This window comes from Pseudophryne corroboree, chromosome 8 (assembly GCF_028390025.1).
Source record: "Pseudophryne corroboree isolate aPseCor3 chromosome 8, aPseCor3.hap2, whole genome shotgun sequence".
NCBI classification, from domain to species: domain Eukaryota; kingdom Metazoa; phylum Chordata; class Amphibia; order Anura; family Myobatrachidae; genus Pseudophryne; species Pseudophryne corroboree.
In genome coordinates this window covers 62,575,828-62,592,086 of record NC_086451.1, presented here as the reverse complement: position 1 = coordinate 62,592,086, position 16,259 = coordinate 62,575,828, and the positions used below count along the sequence as shown (strand labels likewise).

The window sequence follows — 16,259 nt, the reverse complement described above, 5'->3', positions numbered from 1 at the left end:
TATTTTTGCAGCACTTTTCACGTAAAAAAATCACTTACCGGGGATTTGGCTTCGCTTGTCTGATTTATTATTGGTGTGCACTTCCTCGGCCTCTATCCTCTATATAAAAAGATCTATCTGAAAACATGGTCATTTACATAAATGCAGAACACTGTACATCCTACTCTGAATTTAGCCTACATGAGAGCTCCGCTTGTTCAAGGCAGAGACGGATTGTGTACCCCTTGGTTCAGGACCACGTACAGTGCGAAAAAAACCCGCTGCATACAGATGGAACCATGTTTATCTTGGCCTTTAATAGGATTAATTGAGCCAGGACAGTCAGACTAAATCCCCTGCTGTATTGACTTAATCCCCTGCTGTATTGTTCTCTGTATTATATTGCAGCTGAGGACAATAGATGAAGGGTTTATGTTAAACCATGGCGTGCTTAGGCGCAGCAAAGAAGCCAAGATAACCGTGGCTCTATCTGTATGCTCAGCAATTGGACTTGCCTTCAACTCTGCATTGGTCTTTCTGTGTTTTGCTGGATTCATACTCCCGTCAGGCTATACCTATTTCTCTAACGTCCTAGTGGATGCTGGGAACTCCGAAAGGACCATGGGGAATAGCGGGCTCCGAAGGAGGCTGGGCACTCTAGAAAGATTTAGGACTACCTGGTGTGCACTGGCTCCTCCCACTATGACCCTCCTCCAAGCCTCAGTTAGATTTTGTGCCCGGCCGAGGTTGGATGCACACTAGGGGCTCTCCTGAGCTCTTAGAAGAAAGATAGTCTTAGGTTTATTATTTTCAGTGAGACCTGCTGGCAACAGGCTCACTGCAGCGAGGGACTAAGGGGAGAAGAAGCGAACTCGCCTGCTTGCAGCCGGATTGGGCTTCTTAGGCTACTGGACACCATTAGCTCCAGAGGGATCGACCGCAGGCCCAGCCTTGATGTTCGGTCCCGGAGCCGCGCCGCCGTCCCCCTTACAGAGCCAGAAGCAAGAAGATGGTCCGGAAAATCGGCGGCATGAAGACATCAGTCTTCACCAAGGTAGCGCACAGCACTGCAGCTGTGCGCCATTGCTCCTCTCACACTTCACACTCCGGTCACTGAGGGTGCAGGGCGCTGGGGGGGGCGCCCTGAGGCAGCAATAAAAACACCTTGGCTGGCAAAAATCCCTCAATATATAGCCCCAGGGGCTATATATGAGGTAAATACCCCTGCCAGATTCCATACAAAAGCGGGAGAATAGGCCGCGGAAAAGGGGCGGAGCTATCTCCCTCAGCACACTGGGCGCCATTTTTCCCTCACAGTTCCGCTGGAAGGAAGCTCCCTGGCTCTCCCCTGCAGACTACTCTACAGAAAAGGGTAAAAAAGAGAGAGGGGGGGCATTTAATTTGGCGCAGTATATAGTTTATATTAAAAAGCAGCTATAAGGGACATAACTCAGTTAGTCCCTGCCTTATATAGCGCTCTGGTGTGTGCTGGCATACTCTCACTCTGTCCCCCCAAAGGGCTTTTGTGGGTCCTGTCCTCTATATTGAGCATTCCCTGTGTGTGTGGAGTGTGTCGGTACGGCTGTGTCGACATGTTTGATGAGGATAATGAGGTGGAGGCGGAGCAGATGCCTTTAGAAGGGATGTCACCCCCTGGGGGGCAGACACCTGAGTGGATGTGCTTATGGAAGGAAATGAGTGCACGTATAGACTCATTACATAAGAAATTTGACGACATGCCGACTGCGGGACAGCCGAGTTCTCAGCTCGTGCCTGTCCAGGTGTCTCAAAAGTCTTCAGGGGCTCTGAAACGCCCGCTATCTCAGATGGCACAAGTAGATGTCGACACGGATACTGACACCAGTGTCGACGACGAGGAGTCAAATTTAATGCCCATTAAGGCCATTCACTGCATGATTGAGGCAATGAAAGAGGTGTTAAATATCTCTGATTTACATCCAGGTACCACAAAAAAGGGTATTATGTTTGGGGAGAAAAAACTACCTGTAGTTTTTCCCCCGTCAGATGAATTAAATGAAGTGTGTGAAGAAGCGTGGGCTTCCCCTGATAAGAAATTGGTAATTCCTAAGAAGGTACTAATGGCGTTCCCTTTCCCGCCAGAGGATAGGTTACGTTGGGAAACACCTCCTAGAGTGGATAAAGCGCTCACACGTTTGTCTAAAAAGGTGGCACTACCGTCTCAGGATACGGCCGCCCTTAAGGAACCTGCTGATAGAAAGCAGGAGGCGATCCTGAAGTCTGTATATACACACTCAGGCATTATACTTAGACCAGCTATTGCGTCAGCATGGATGTGCAGTGCTGCCGCTGCGTGGTCGGATAAACTGTCAGAAAATATTGACACACTAGACAGAGACACGATTCTGCTAACAATTGACCATATCAAAGACTCAGTCTTATATATGAGAGATGCACAGAGGGAGGTCTGCCGGCTGGCATCTAAAATAAGTGCATTGTCCATCTCTGCTAGGAGATGCTTATGGACTCGCCAGTGGACTGGAGATGCAGATTCCAAAAGGCACATGGAAGTTTTGCCTTATAAGGGGGAGGAATTATTTGGGGATGGTCTCTCCGACCTAGTTTCCACAGCAACGTCTGGGAAGTCAGCATTTTTACCCCATGTCCCCTCACAGCCTAAGAAGGCGCCATTTTATCAGGTTCAGTCCTTTCGGACCCAGAAAAACAAGCGGGGGAAAAGGAGGGTCTTTTCTCTCTAGAGGCAGAGGTAGGGGAAAAAGGCTGCAACAAACAGCAGGTTCCCAGGAGCAAAAGTCCTCCCCCGCTTCCTCTTCCAAGTCCGCCGTATGACGGTGGGGCTCCACAGGCGGAGCCAGGTACGGTGGGGGCCCGCCTCATGAATTTCAGCGATCAGTGGGCTCGCTCACAGGTGGATCCCTGGATCCTTCAAATAGTATCTCAGGGGTACAAGCTAGAATTCGAGGCGGCTCCACCCCACCGGTTCCTAAAATCTGCCTTGCCGATTGCTCCCTCAGACAGGGAGGCCGTGCTAGCAGCGATTCACAAGCTGTATTCCCAGCAGGTGATAATCAAGGTACCCCTACTTCAACAAGGCCGGGGTTACTATTCCACACTATTTGTGGTGCCGAAACCGGACGGTTCGGTGAGACCCATTTTAAATTTGAAATCCTTGAACATATACATAACAAAATTCAAGTTCAAGATGGAATCGCTCAGGGCGGTTATTGCAAGCCTGGAGGAGGGGGATTACATGGTATCCCTGGACATCAAGGATGCTTACCTGCATGTCCCCATTTACCATCCTCACCAGGAGTACCTCAGATTTGTGGTACAGGATTGCCCTTACCAATTCCAGACGCTGCCGTTTGGACTCTCCACGGCACCGAGGGTATTTACCAAGGTTATGGCGGAAATGATGATACTCCTTCGAAAAAAGGGAGTTTTAATTATCCCATACTTGGAAGATCTCCTAATAAAGGCACGATCCAAGGAACAGTTGTTAGTGGGAGTAGCACTATCTCAGGAAGTGCTGCGCCAGCACGGCTGGATTCTGAATATCCCAAAGTCACAGCTGGTCCCGACGACACGTCTAATGTTCCTGGGAATGATTCTGGACACAGTCCAGAAAAAAGTGTTTCTCCCGGAGGAGAAAGCCAGGGAGTTGTCTTCTCTAGTCAGAGACCTCCTAAAACCAAAACAGGTATCGGTGCATCACTGCACGCGGGTCCTGGGAAAGATGGTAGCTTCTTACGAAGCAATTCCATTCGGCAGGTTCCATGCCAGGATTTTTCAGTGGGACCTGTTGGACAAGTGGTCCGGATCGCATCTTCAGATGCATCGCCTGATAACCCTGTCCCCAAGAACCAGGGTGTCTCTTCTGTGGTGGCTGCAGAGTGCTCATCTTTTGCAGGGCCGCAGATTCGGCATATAGGACTGGGTCCTGGTGACCACGGATGCCAGCCTACGAGGCTGGGGGGCAGTCACAAAGGGAAGAAACTTCCAAGGACTATGGTCAAGTCAGGAGACTTCCCTTCACATAAATATTCTGGAACTAAGGGCCATTTACAATGCCCTAAGTCAAGCAAAATCCCTGCTCCTACACCAGCCGGTGCTGATCCAGTCAGAAAACATCACGGCAGTCGCCCATGTGAATCGACAGGGCGGCACAAGAAGCAGGATGGCAATGGCAGAAGCCACAAGGATTCTCCGATGGGCGGAAAATCATGTACTAGCACTGTCAGCAGTGTTCATCCCGGGAGTGGACAACTGGGAAGCAGACTTTCTCAGCAGGCACGACCTCCACCCGGGAGAGTGGGGACTTCATCCAGAAGTCTTCCAAATGATTGTAAATCAGTGGGGTCGTCCACAGGTGGACATGATGGCGTCCCGCCTAAACAAAAAACTAGAGAGGTATTGCGCCAGGTCAAGAGACCCTCAGGCGATAGCTGTGGACGCTCTAGTGACACCGTGGGTGTACCAGTCAGTTTATGTGTTCCCTCCTCTACCTCTCATACCAAAGGTATTGAGAATAATAAGAAAGCGAGGTATAAACACAATTCTCGTGGTTCCGGATTGGCCAAGAAGAGCGTGGTACCCGGAACTTCAAGAGATGATCTCAGAGGACCCGTGGTCTCTGCCGCTCAGACAAGACCTGCTACAGCAGGGGCCCTGTCTGTTCCAAGACTTACAGCGGCTGCGTTTGACGGCATGGCGGCTGAACGCCGGATCCTGAAGGAAAAGGGCATTCCGGAGGAAGTCATTCCTACGCTTATTAAAGCTAGAAAAGAGGTTACAGCAAATCATTATCACCGCATATGGCGGAAGTATGTTGCATGGTGTGAGGCCGAAAAGGCCCCAACAGAGGAATTTCAACTAGGTCGATTTCTGCATTTCCTGCAAGCAGGAGTTAATATGGGCCTAAAACTAGGCTCCATTAAAGTACAGATCTCGGCTCTGTCGATTTTCTTTCAATTGGCGGCTTTATCATGTAAAAGCCCTTATCTGATTTTCCATATGGATAGGGCAGAATTGAGGACTCGTCCCCAATTTCTCCCAAAGGTGGTGTCAGCGTTTCACCTGAACCAGCCTATTGTGGTGCCTGCGGCTACTAGGGACTTGGAGGACTCCAAGTTGCTAGACGTTGTCAGGGCCCTGAAAATATATGTTTCCAGGACGGCTGGGGTCAGAAAATCTGACTCGCTGTTTATCCTGTATGCACCCAACAAGCTGGGTGCTCCTGCTTCTAAGCAGACTATTGCTCGCTGGATTTGTAGTACAATTCAGCTTGCTCATTCTGTGGCAGGCCTGCCACAGCCAAAATCTGTAAATGCCCATTCCACTAGGAAGGTGGGCTCATCTTGGGCGGCTGCCCGAGGGGTCTCGGCTTTACAACTTTGCCGAGCAGCTACTTGGTCAGGGGCAAACACGTTTGCAAAATTCTACAAATTTGATACCCTGGCTGAGGAGGACCTGGAGTTCTCTCATTCGGTGCTGCAGAGTCATCCGCACTCTCCCGCCCGTTTGGGAGCTTTGGTATAATCCCCATGGTCCTTTCGGAGTTCCCAGCATCCACTAGGACGTTAGAGAAAATAAGAATTTACTCACCGGTAATTCTATTTCTCGTAGTCCGTAGTGGATGCTGGGCGCCCATCCCAAGTGCGGTTTATCTGCAATACTTGTACATAGTTATTGTTAACTAAATCGGGTTATTGTTGAGCCATCTGTTGAGAGGCTCAGTTGTTTCATACTGTTAACTGGGATTCATATCACGAGTTGTACGGTGTGATTGGTGTGGCTGGTATGAGTCTTACCTGGGATTCAAAATCCTTCCTTATTGTGTACGCTCGTCCGGGCACAGTGTCCTAACTGAGGCTTGGAGGAGGGTCATAGTGGGAGGAGCCAGTGCACACCAGGTAGTCCTAAATCTTTCTAGAGTGCCCAGCCTCCTTCGGAGCCCGCTATTCCCCATGGTCCTTTCGGAGTTCCCAGCATCCACTACGGACTACGAGAAATAGAATTACCGGTGAGTAAATTCTTATTTTTCCACTGCCGCTAAAACCCGGGTAATTTGCGTGATAACCAGGGTTGCGGCTCAGTGGAAACGGCTCCCTCAAAATAATAAACTCTGGTCCAGTGACCAGGAATCCTACCTGGGTAGCGACCAGGGTTGGACCCAGGTAGGCTACAGTGTAAACGGGTAACCCAGGTCATCTGACCCGGGTGCTGTTTAAAGCATGGGGAGAGCTGGATTTCCCGGTATTGGGAGATGTCCTCTCCAAGCGCTGGCAGAAGAGAGACTGCACTAAGGTACAATGTAAATGCTGATGACCCAGGAATAGCCCGGGGCGGAGCTGCAATGGGAATGAGGTCTGACCCGGATTGGAACCATGGGGGTCATTCCGAGTTGATCGCTAGCTGAAAATGTTCGCTGCGCTGCGATTAAGTAAAAAATCTGCACTTCTGCACATACGTATGCGGCGCAGTGCGCACGCGTGACGTACTTTTACAACGGCCGATGTATTTTCACACAAGGTCTAGCGAAGCTTTTCAGTCGCACTGCTGACCGCAGAGCGATTGACATGAAGTGGGCGTTTCTAGGTGTCAACTGACCGTTTTCAGGGAGTGCTCGAAAAAACGCAGGCGTGGCAGGAAAAACGCAGGCGTGGCAGGAAAAACGCAGGCGTGGCTGGGCGAATGCAGGGCGTGTTTGTGACGTCAAATCCGGAACTGAATGGTCTGAAGTGATCGTAAGCGCTGAGTAGGTCTGAAGCTACTCAGAAACTGCACAATATTTTTTTGTAGCCGTTCTGCGATGCAATCGTTCGCACTTCTGCTAAGCTAAGATACACTCCCAGAGGGCAGCGGCATAGCGTTTGCACGGCTGCTAAAAACTGCTAGCGATCGATCAACTCGGAATGACCCCCCATGTTCCAAATCCTGGGTCTGACCTGGGACTTTGGTGGTGGTAATAGCACTGTCTGTTTAACTGACTGAAATTTCAGCTTTTTGACTTGTGCCACATGTAACTCAATTGTAACACTATCACATTGATGTTTTAACAGAGCTGCAATGGAATTTCAAGGTAACACTGGGTAATATGTTTGGCCTTTATGCGTCATATCCTAACATTTCATGTTTAGTGTTAGGTGGCAACCTATAAACAGTGAATGCTGATAACCATGATTATACAATGGTGCACTTTGCATTTTAATTTCAGAACGACGTTGCTGGGATGTTATAATGACCAGGACTTTCTGGCCAAGCTGCACTGTGTCCGTCAGGCCTTCCAGGTAATTAGAACTTTGTTGTTGTTTCCTTACCCACAGTATCTTGTTTTAGAAGTCGAAGGAAAAGAAAAACAACGTTTATTGTTTTTCTTTTGTAGTTGTTACTTCAGGAAGAAGGGAACCAGTTGTTTTTTGGCGAAGTTGGGAAGCAGATGGTGACGGGACTTATGGTGAAAGCTGAAAAGGTATTGGATGGACTTTATAATGGAAAGTGATATACGGACTTGTTTATTGAGTTTTAATGTATATGTTATTTTCTCAGAACCCTAAAGGATTCATTGAGAATTATGAAGAGATGGTGCGTTATTCTCTAAAGGAAGAGACGTGGCCCACCACACAGAGAGAGCTCGAAGGACGAGGGGTAAGGAAACTTTTCTTTCCAGAGTCTAAATGACCTGTGGTTCAGTCACAAGGGTTTATTTTGCAAACAAACATGGCACCACCTCAAGTGTTGTAAACACCGGGCATGAATGGGTGAAAGGCCAATCAGTGAATTAAGCAACCAAGGAATACAATTGCCTATTTCTTCCAGTGGATCTAGGATCCCATCCTGTCATTCTGTCTAATGTACATTTCCCACAGTGACAATACATATTTGAAGGGTTGTAGAACACTGTGTAACTTTCCCTCCCATTGTTGGCTAGATGCCACAAAATGGCTGCCCCTGCCTGTCAACCTTTATTTACTGGCAATGTATGCCTGACCGTAATTTTGGTGAGAAAAGTCTGAGCAGCAGCAAGCATACTCCTTTCCTTACTGTAAATGTCTTATGGGACAGTAGGATGATAGGCCCTACTAACCCCTTCCCAGCAAATCATACTCCATGGGCCTGTGCTAGATTAACCCATTTTAGCATAGTGTTTCTAGACATGTCTTCATTTATGTCCAATTGATGCTCCTTTCAGTTACAAACTCCTCTATTCGGGATGCGGTCAGTTTACCTACAATTAAAATCCCGACAATCATTAACCTACTGTCAAAATCGTGACATGGTCAAAATACTGACATTTAAAATACAGACAAGGTAAAAATACCGACATTTAAAATGTCGACAGGTCAAAAAGTTGACATGAGTTTTTCATGATTTTTTTTATTTTATTGAAACCAACTTGTTCATACTTTACCATCCTAGTGGACCTGGAGGGGGAATATAATAGTGTGTCGAGCGCAGCGAGGCACCGTGCCCGAAGCATGGCGAGCGTAGCGTTATACTTAAACAGTGTCTATGTCAACCTATGTCGACATACACACACAAAAAAATTATGAAAAACTTGTGTCGACTTGTTAACCTGTTGACATTTTAAATGTCGGTATTCTGACCTTGTCGGTATTTTAAATACCGGTATTTTGACCTTGTCGGGATTTTGACCGTCGATCTATTGTTGTCGGGATTTAGACAGTCAGGATTTTGATTGTAGGTATTTCATACTGATCCCCTTTATTCAGATGGCATCCTGGACTTAAAAAGTCTGGGGCACTCCCTAAAGAAGTCAGTCCATGGATAGAGTCTGCAGGCTGAAAGGAGTAAGTATCCTCTTAGCCTTTTCTCTACCCTACTACTGCACCTAAATTCAGGTGACTGGTGTTTGGGATCCCGCCAGTCACCATACCGACGCAGCGATCCCGAGCTTTAGTTTGCCGGTGGGGGATGAGCGCAATGAAGCCCCTTGCAGGACACCCACGAGTGGGAATAGTCCCTCTTAGTCGACATACAGTACACCAGTTACCACCAACTCCCAGGGCTCTCTGAAACACCTGGAGCCTGTCCTCTTTCCTTGGGTAAAATAAGCCCTTTTATTTGTATGTATTAATGTAAGTGGGAAGCTAGATTCAGTATTTTTAGAGGGCTGTTTTGTAAATGCAGATTAGTTCTGAACGTATTCTGTAGAGACCCAGGTAGAGTCTCCAAGGAGGAGAGAGCAATAAAAACATTTTATGATTACAAGAGCGCTTCTCCCAGGGGGGTTTTCTGGTGGATAAAGCCAACATTAAGTACATGTTTATAGTGTACTTCCTTATCGAATCATAAGGAACATTAACAAGGAGTAATGACTTCTGCTGCGTTGCTAGATAATGGGTATTGAGGGCAGTCCTGGCAGGAGGTCCAGTGCTGTGAGGTTATTATCACTGTATCCCGGTGCTTAGTAAATACTGTCTGTTCTGCGCAGGTGGTCTGCATGAACTTCTTTGACATAGCACTGGATTTTATCCTAATGGACGCCTTCGAGGACCTAGAAGACCCACCGATGTCTGTGATTGCTGTACTGCGTAATCGCTGGCTGTCCGACAGCTTCAAGGAAACTGTAAGCTAAGTGGAATACATGAAATACCATTCAGGCTTTGGGAAAACTGGTACATAGGTTGTAAAGTAAAGTTTTGTAACCCATAGCAACCGGTAACACTATGTCACTTTACCAGTACAGTGCAGGACAGTGATAGGCAACAGGTGGCCCTCAGAGCCGACACTTGCAAGCCCCAGCTCTTTCCTGGGCAAGGGAAGCAAAGAGCAACGATCAGACAGATGTTCATTCCAAGCTCAGCTTGTTTATCAGCTGCAGTGCTAAAAAGGTTACACTTGTAGAATACCACACTGACTACAGTGTTAGGGGGTCATTCTGACCCGATCGCTCGCTGCAGTTTTTCGCAGCGCAGCGATCGGGTCAGAACTGCGCATGCGCCGGCGCATGCCAGGCGGCCGAAGGCCATCGTTGCCTAGTGATCGCCTCTGAAGTGGTCGCTGTGCGGGAGGGGTCTGGATGCCGGCGTTAAGCCGCCATTTAGGGGGCGCGGTCCGGCCAACGCAGTCGTGGTCGGACCGTTGGTGGGGGAGGCCGCGGCGGCTGCGTGCCGTCACACGCAGCCGCTGTGACCCGGGGCTGCGAAGAGGTTCTCCCGGCCAGCCGCAGGGGCTGCGCTGGCCGGGAGTAACTCCTGAGATGCAGAAGCATTGCCGCTGTGCGATGCTTTTGCATTTCTGCGAAGTGGGGGGTGGGGGTTCGGGGGCGGCACTGACATGCGGGGTGGACTAGCCCTGTGCTGGGCATCCCCCCGCATGTCTGAGTGCTACGATCTATTCGGAATGACCCCCTTAGGACCTTATTCAGAGATGGACGCAGATCGCATCCATCTCACATGCAGAGGGCCGCCCAGCATATGTGGCGCCACCTCACGATGCGGATGCATCAAACTAAGATCGCGCTGTCAGGCGATGCGCCGCCATTTTTAAAATTTGAGCGGCTGCTTATGACATCACATAGCCGCACCGAAAATGTTCTCGGCCACGCCCCTGTTTGGCCCGTCATACCCAACCAACGGCGCGCCACCATCCTGTTAACGTCCGCCGTAATGTTTGAGTCTGCGCAGGCGCAATGGAGCTGTTGCGTGTGCGCCATTTGCTGATATAGGCTAACTGTGCTGCGGTACGCATCAGCGTCCATCTCTGAATGAGGCCCTTCGGGGGTGTATTTACTAAGCCTTGGGTGGAGATAATGTAGATGGAGATAAAGTACCAGCCAATCAGCTCTTAACTGTCATGTGTCAGGCTGGGTTTGAAAAATGTCAGTTAGGAGCCGATTGGCTGGTACTTTACCTACGTCCACCTTATCTCCATCCAAGGCTTTAGTAAATAATCCCCTGAGTTCTAAATTACCTCAAATGTTTCAATATAGGATGGTGAATACTGCTGATTTATTGGTTTCATTTTTGTTGTCAAAACAGCTCTGTTTACCAAGGAATATAATTCAGTGGTTGCTCTGTGCACGCTGTCCTATTCCTGTGAGAGGCTATCCTAGGTTCTAAGGGCCTAATTCAGACCTGATCGCAGCAGCAAGTTTGTTCTCTAATGGGCAAAACCATGTGCACTGCGGGGGGGGGGGGGGGGGGCAGATATATTGGGGGTAATTCAGACCTGATCGCTGCTGTGCGTTTTCGCACAGCGGGTGATCAGGCCCAAACTTCACGTGCACCACAGTGCGCAGGCCCGTCGCACAGCTGCAGTGCGGATCGCCGGTCAGCGACGGGTTTGTGCGAAGGATCCATTCTCACAGGCGATCGCAAGGAGATTTACAGGAAGAGGGCGTTTGTGGGTGTCAACTGACCGTTTTCAGGGAGTGTTTGGAAAAACGCAGGCGAGTCCATGCGTTTGCAGGGCGGGTGTCTGACGTCAAATCCAGCCCCAAACAGCCTGATGTGATCGCAGCGGCTGAGTAAGTCCTGGGCTGCGCAGAGACTGCACAAAATCAGTTTGTGCAGCTCTGCTTCACACCAGCACAGCGAAAATACACTCCCCCTGTAGGCGGCGACTATACGATTGCAGGTCTGAATTACCCCCAACATGTGCAGAGTTAGATTTGGGGAGTGTTCAATCTAAATTGCAGTGTAAAAGTAAAGCAGCCAGTATTTATCCTGCACAGAAACAAAATAACCCAGCCAAATCTAACTCTCTCTGCACATGTTACATCTGCCCCCCCCCCCCGCAGTGCACATGGTTTTGCCCATCAGAGAACACATTTGCTGCTGCGATCAGGTCTGAATTAGGCCCTAAGTCCCTTGCATCTAATAAAACACATGTTGGCATAATTGTATGCAGTATTTCATTTACATGATGAACCTACCTAAACCAGTAGCCATCTGTGTTTAGACAAAAGCCTAGTTGTTTATTTTTAATAGGTGTTCACGTTCTAGTCCTTATTTTGCTTAGTTGATATGTTACTTTTTTTTGTACCACCTAACACTAATCATTTATGTTTCAGGCACTGGCAACGGCTTGCTGGTCCGTTTTAAAAGCAAAACGGAGACTTCTCATGGTAAATACTGATGCACTCTACTGGAAATAAAATTAAAAAGACAAGTTTAACAATATTATTATTATTTATTATTAATAATAATAATAATAATAATTATTATTATTGTGTTTAACTAGGAGCTCTTTTATTATCATTCATCTCCTGCTTATCTGTTTGACCCCAGTTTTGTGGGCAGGTTTGATTAATCAGATAAACAGAATTCTTAAAGCAGCACAGACTACTTAAGGAGTGTACTGGGCCACTGGTGTATTTATATTGGCGTGGACAGGGCTACATGTGACACTGGTGGTTTCTTGACTAAGGTGTATATTTACTAAAGGGCGGGTTCACAAAAGTGGAGGAGTTGCCGGTAGAAACCAATCAGATTCTGGCTGTTATCTTCAAGAAGGCGCTAGGTAAATGATAATTAGAATCTGATTGGTTGCTATGGGAGACAGCTCCACATTTGAAAGCCTCCACTTTAGTAAATATACCCCTAAGTGTTAGCAGGCGTGGAACATGTTGGGTTCCTCAGCAGCATAAAGTATTACTGCAAGTCTCTTCTCCAATATTGATTATTGCGTCAAATGTTTGTGAAACAAAGTCCGTATCACAAACTTCCTTACTATGAGATGCTGACTGGTATCTGCCATATGCAGGGATGGATTAGGGTTTGTGTGACTGTGTGTATACAGTATGTGTGCCCATGTTTACAAGCACATGCTATCTTATCAGGTTCCAGATGGCTTCATATCACATTTCTACTCCGTATCGGAGCATGTCAGCCCAATATTAGCATATGGATTTCTCGGTCCGAAAGAGAATTTAACAGAAATCTGTAATTTTTTTAAGGTAAGCTATTTATTTCCTGTTTTTCTGATAGTATTTCATTTATCTATCTATCTATCTATCTATCTATCTATCTATCTATCTATCTATCTATCTATCTATCTATCTATCTATCGCATAATGACAGAACACTCACTAACATGGTTGGACATACAGTATTAGATCACATGCATTATTTCCCAATGACCAGACACTTCCCAGCATAACTGTACGTGCTGGGTATGTGATGCTGGTCAGCATACTGACGCCGGGATCCCGGGCGCTAGAATGCCGGCAGGGGGGCGAGCGCAAGGAAGCCCCTTGTGGGTTCGTCAGAGGTTCTGTTTCCATTCTATGGATGTTGTGGACACGCAGGAGTGGGAATAGCCCCTGTCAGCCGGGATTCCGGCAGGCGGCATTGTCAGTGGTCGGGATTCCAGTGTCTGTATCCTTACTGCCAGGATTCCTAACTGAACTACTTAGATTCCTGGGTAAGTATGCCTGGTAACCTCTAACCTCCCCCCCCCCAATCGCGGCTAAAATGTTGGAGACCCCGGCGTACTTGCGTTCGGTATGCCGGCGGTCCGTATTCCAATTGATGTTGGAGTTCCGGCGCTGGTATTTCATTCACTGGCATCCTGACCAGATCCCTACATAATATGCCATTGCTGTAGTACAAAAAAATGTGCTGAAGGTGACTTATATTTGTCTTTGTTTTCATGCCCACCGTACCGCCAGAGAGCGTTAGCTGCTGTTACCTTCCGTTAATACTGCCCTGCAACTCCGTTTGTTGGGAGCAGACACACTGCTCCTGGTATAATCCTCCCTCCCCATCTTCTTACATGTGAAAGGACTGCTTGCATGTCCTAAATGCCATAGGCACATATAAGATCTGCTCCTGTTGCTTCTTGGGAATCTGTGTAGTAACCTATTTCCTATCTTAACCCTACAATATTCAGTTGCTGCCTGCCTTAATCTTTTATCCTGTGAGCCTGGACAGGGTCGGTCATAGTGCAAGTTGTTTGTTTTATTTTTTCTGCCACAAAGGGGCAGATACCGTTACCCTCAAGTTGAGTTGAGCAGCCCCGAGGCAGCAGTTACCGCTCATATTTACTTGCACCCTTCAGGAGGTGTGAGCAAATATTACTGTGGGTTGATCACTGGTCTTTAACTGCATAGCTCCAGGAACTTTACCCAGGGGAACAGACCACACGACTCAACCTGCGGCTAATTGGATCTACCTTTAAAAAGTGGCCACACACACTTAGACCTGATCATCTGGCCTCAGTGCCAAACATCTGGATCTGTATAGAGTTATGAGTTATGTTGTGTACACTTTGGACGATAGCTCTTCCATTCTATCGAATCGACAAAGTAACGACGTTGTTCAGACACATCACGTCGGCCATGCAGCATAGCCGATGCCCAATATATTGGCACATGTAACTGTCTGTATGGTGACCCGCCGACCGCCCATACACTTGCTGCAAGGACTACCAGTGACTGACATCTCAGCTGTACGGCAAATTCAAATGTCTCATTTGTGATGTCAGCGCAGACACATCGAGGTGACGATCGGTAAGTGTGTATGCTTACCTAAATTGGTCAGCAGGTAGATCTGGCCTTAAGGCTACCATACACCTATGGGGCGATCTGCCGACCAGATCCACCAGCCAGCGATGATTGGCAATCCATTGGTGAAATTAACATGTTAAAAATGCCAGATTTGCACATTGCGACCATTTTCTATCGGGATCAGGTAATCAGGATTATTATTTTTTTTTTTAATATTCCCAATTTCCCGAGCTGGCCGTCCTGGGATCGAGACATTGCCACAGTATATATGTCATGTATGGGGGACTTTAGACATCCAGATTGGACAAATTCAAGTGTTTGGCAATCCTACAGGGCTTCATTGATGTGTGTTGGCCAGTAGCTCTCTGGCATTCAGACATGTCTGGTCATATGTCCTGATTAACCCAACTCGCGTAGCAATTCCTGGCCTAGTTAGTTGCCAAAATTGACATGTCACCTAAATGTGCAGAATTCTGCATCTAAATACATAATGAAGTAAATATCCAATGCAACAGTTTTGAATTGTTTATTAATGTCTATTCAAGTGTCTGTGTGCTATTATTCTAGAGCCCAAGTGTCAATGTGCCATTGTTCTAGAGCCCCAAGTCTTAGTGCGTCATTGTTCTAGAGCCCCAAGTCTTAGTGCGTCATTGTTCTAGAGCCCCAAGTCTTACTGTGCCATTGTTCTAGAGCTCCAAGTCTTACTGTGCCATTGTTCTAGAGCCCCAAGTGTCAGTGTGCCATTGTTCTAGAGCCCCAAGTCTTACTGTGTCATTGTTCTAGAGCCCCAAGTCTTAGTGCGTCATTGTTCTAGAGCCCCAAGTCTTACTGTGCCATTGTTCTAGAGCCCCAAGTGTCAGTGGGCCATTGTTCTAGAGCCCCAAGTGTCAATACTGTATGCCATTGTTCTAGAATCTCAAGTCTCAGTGAGGTATACCTGTAGTTCTAGAGTCCCAAGTGTCACTGTCCCATTGTTCTTAACGCATTTGAATAGGTTGAAATAAATTGTTGTTCTAATGTCAAATTCTGATCGTATTCCAAAACAGTTCCAGATAGTGCAGTATTTAAAGGACATGTTTGACCTGGATAAGGTGAGATACACTACAGTCCAATCCCTGGCAGAAGACATCCAGCATCTTTCACGCAGACGCAGCGACATCCTCCTGGGATACCTTGGTGTGGACACAGTGCGTGAGATGAATGGGGATGTCCCTGCTGGAGACAGAGCCCAGGATCTCCACCTCTAACTGCAGTGATGGAAGCCACGCTGAAGGACTTTAGGCTGCACTGATGTACAGATAACCGGAATCTAGGGCAGCGGGAGGAGATGGAAAAAAATCCCTGCTGCTGGTTTTACTATTTTAATTTAAATTATTACTTGCACAATTTTTACGCCCATTATCTGTCGGCGGACACGAATGGAGATCACGGATTTTAATTCATTATTTGTATTATAAACTATTTACAAAGCAAACTATGAAGGTAAAAGACAAAAGGTTGTAACTTGATTTTTTATTTTAATTTGTGGTTTTTGTTTATGAATGTTGTTTAGTCCACAGTAGATTTTACTTTCTGTAGCTAATGTACCCAGAATGTGAAGAGACTGTATAGAGAATGTAAAAAGCAGGACATTGTACGGTTATGAATTTATCAGAACAACTAACCCCCTCAGAAACCTGTATTGCCTCATGGACTGACGCGCTCTCTAGTCTGTGGTTGCCGGGTATTGTTGAGACTTGTATTTACTAACAAAGTTGGGGCAGATGTATTAACCTGGAGAAGGCATAAGGAAGTGATAAACCAGTGA

General features: G+C 47.3%; 1 protein-coding gene across 2 annotated transcripts in view; it reads left to right on the top strand.

The window, feature by feature from the left end:
* The window catches only part of MIGA2 (mitoguardin 2), a 72,117-nt gene extending 56,112 nt beyond the window's left edge, over nt 1–16,005 (top strand). For both annotated transcript variants that reach the window (XM_063936487.1, XM_063936486.1), the window contains exons 10-16: nt 7,196–7,268; nt 7,364–7,450; nt 7,528–7,626; nt 9,434–9,568; nt 12,017–12,070; nt 12,785–12,901; nt 15,499–16,005. In XM_063936487.1, the coding sequence (XP_063792557.1) occupies nt 7,196–7,268; nt 7,364–7,450; nt 7,528–7,626; nt 9,434–9,568; nt 12,017–12,070; nt 12,785–12,901; nt 15,499–15,699 (766 nt within the window). In that variant the 3' untranslated portion in view covers nt 15,700–16,005. The remainder of the gene's footprint in view (nt 1–7,195; nt 7,269–7,363; nt 7,451–7,527; nt 7,627–9,433; nt 9,569–12,016; nt 12,071–12,784; nt 12,902–15,498) is intronic.
* The last annotated feature ends 254 nt before the right edge of the window (nt 16,006–16,259 follow it).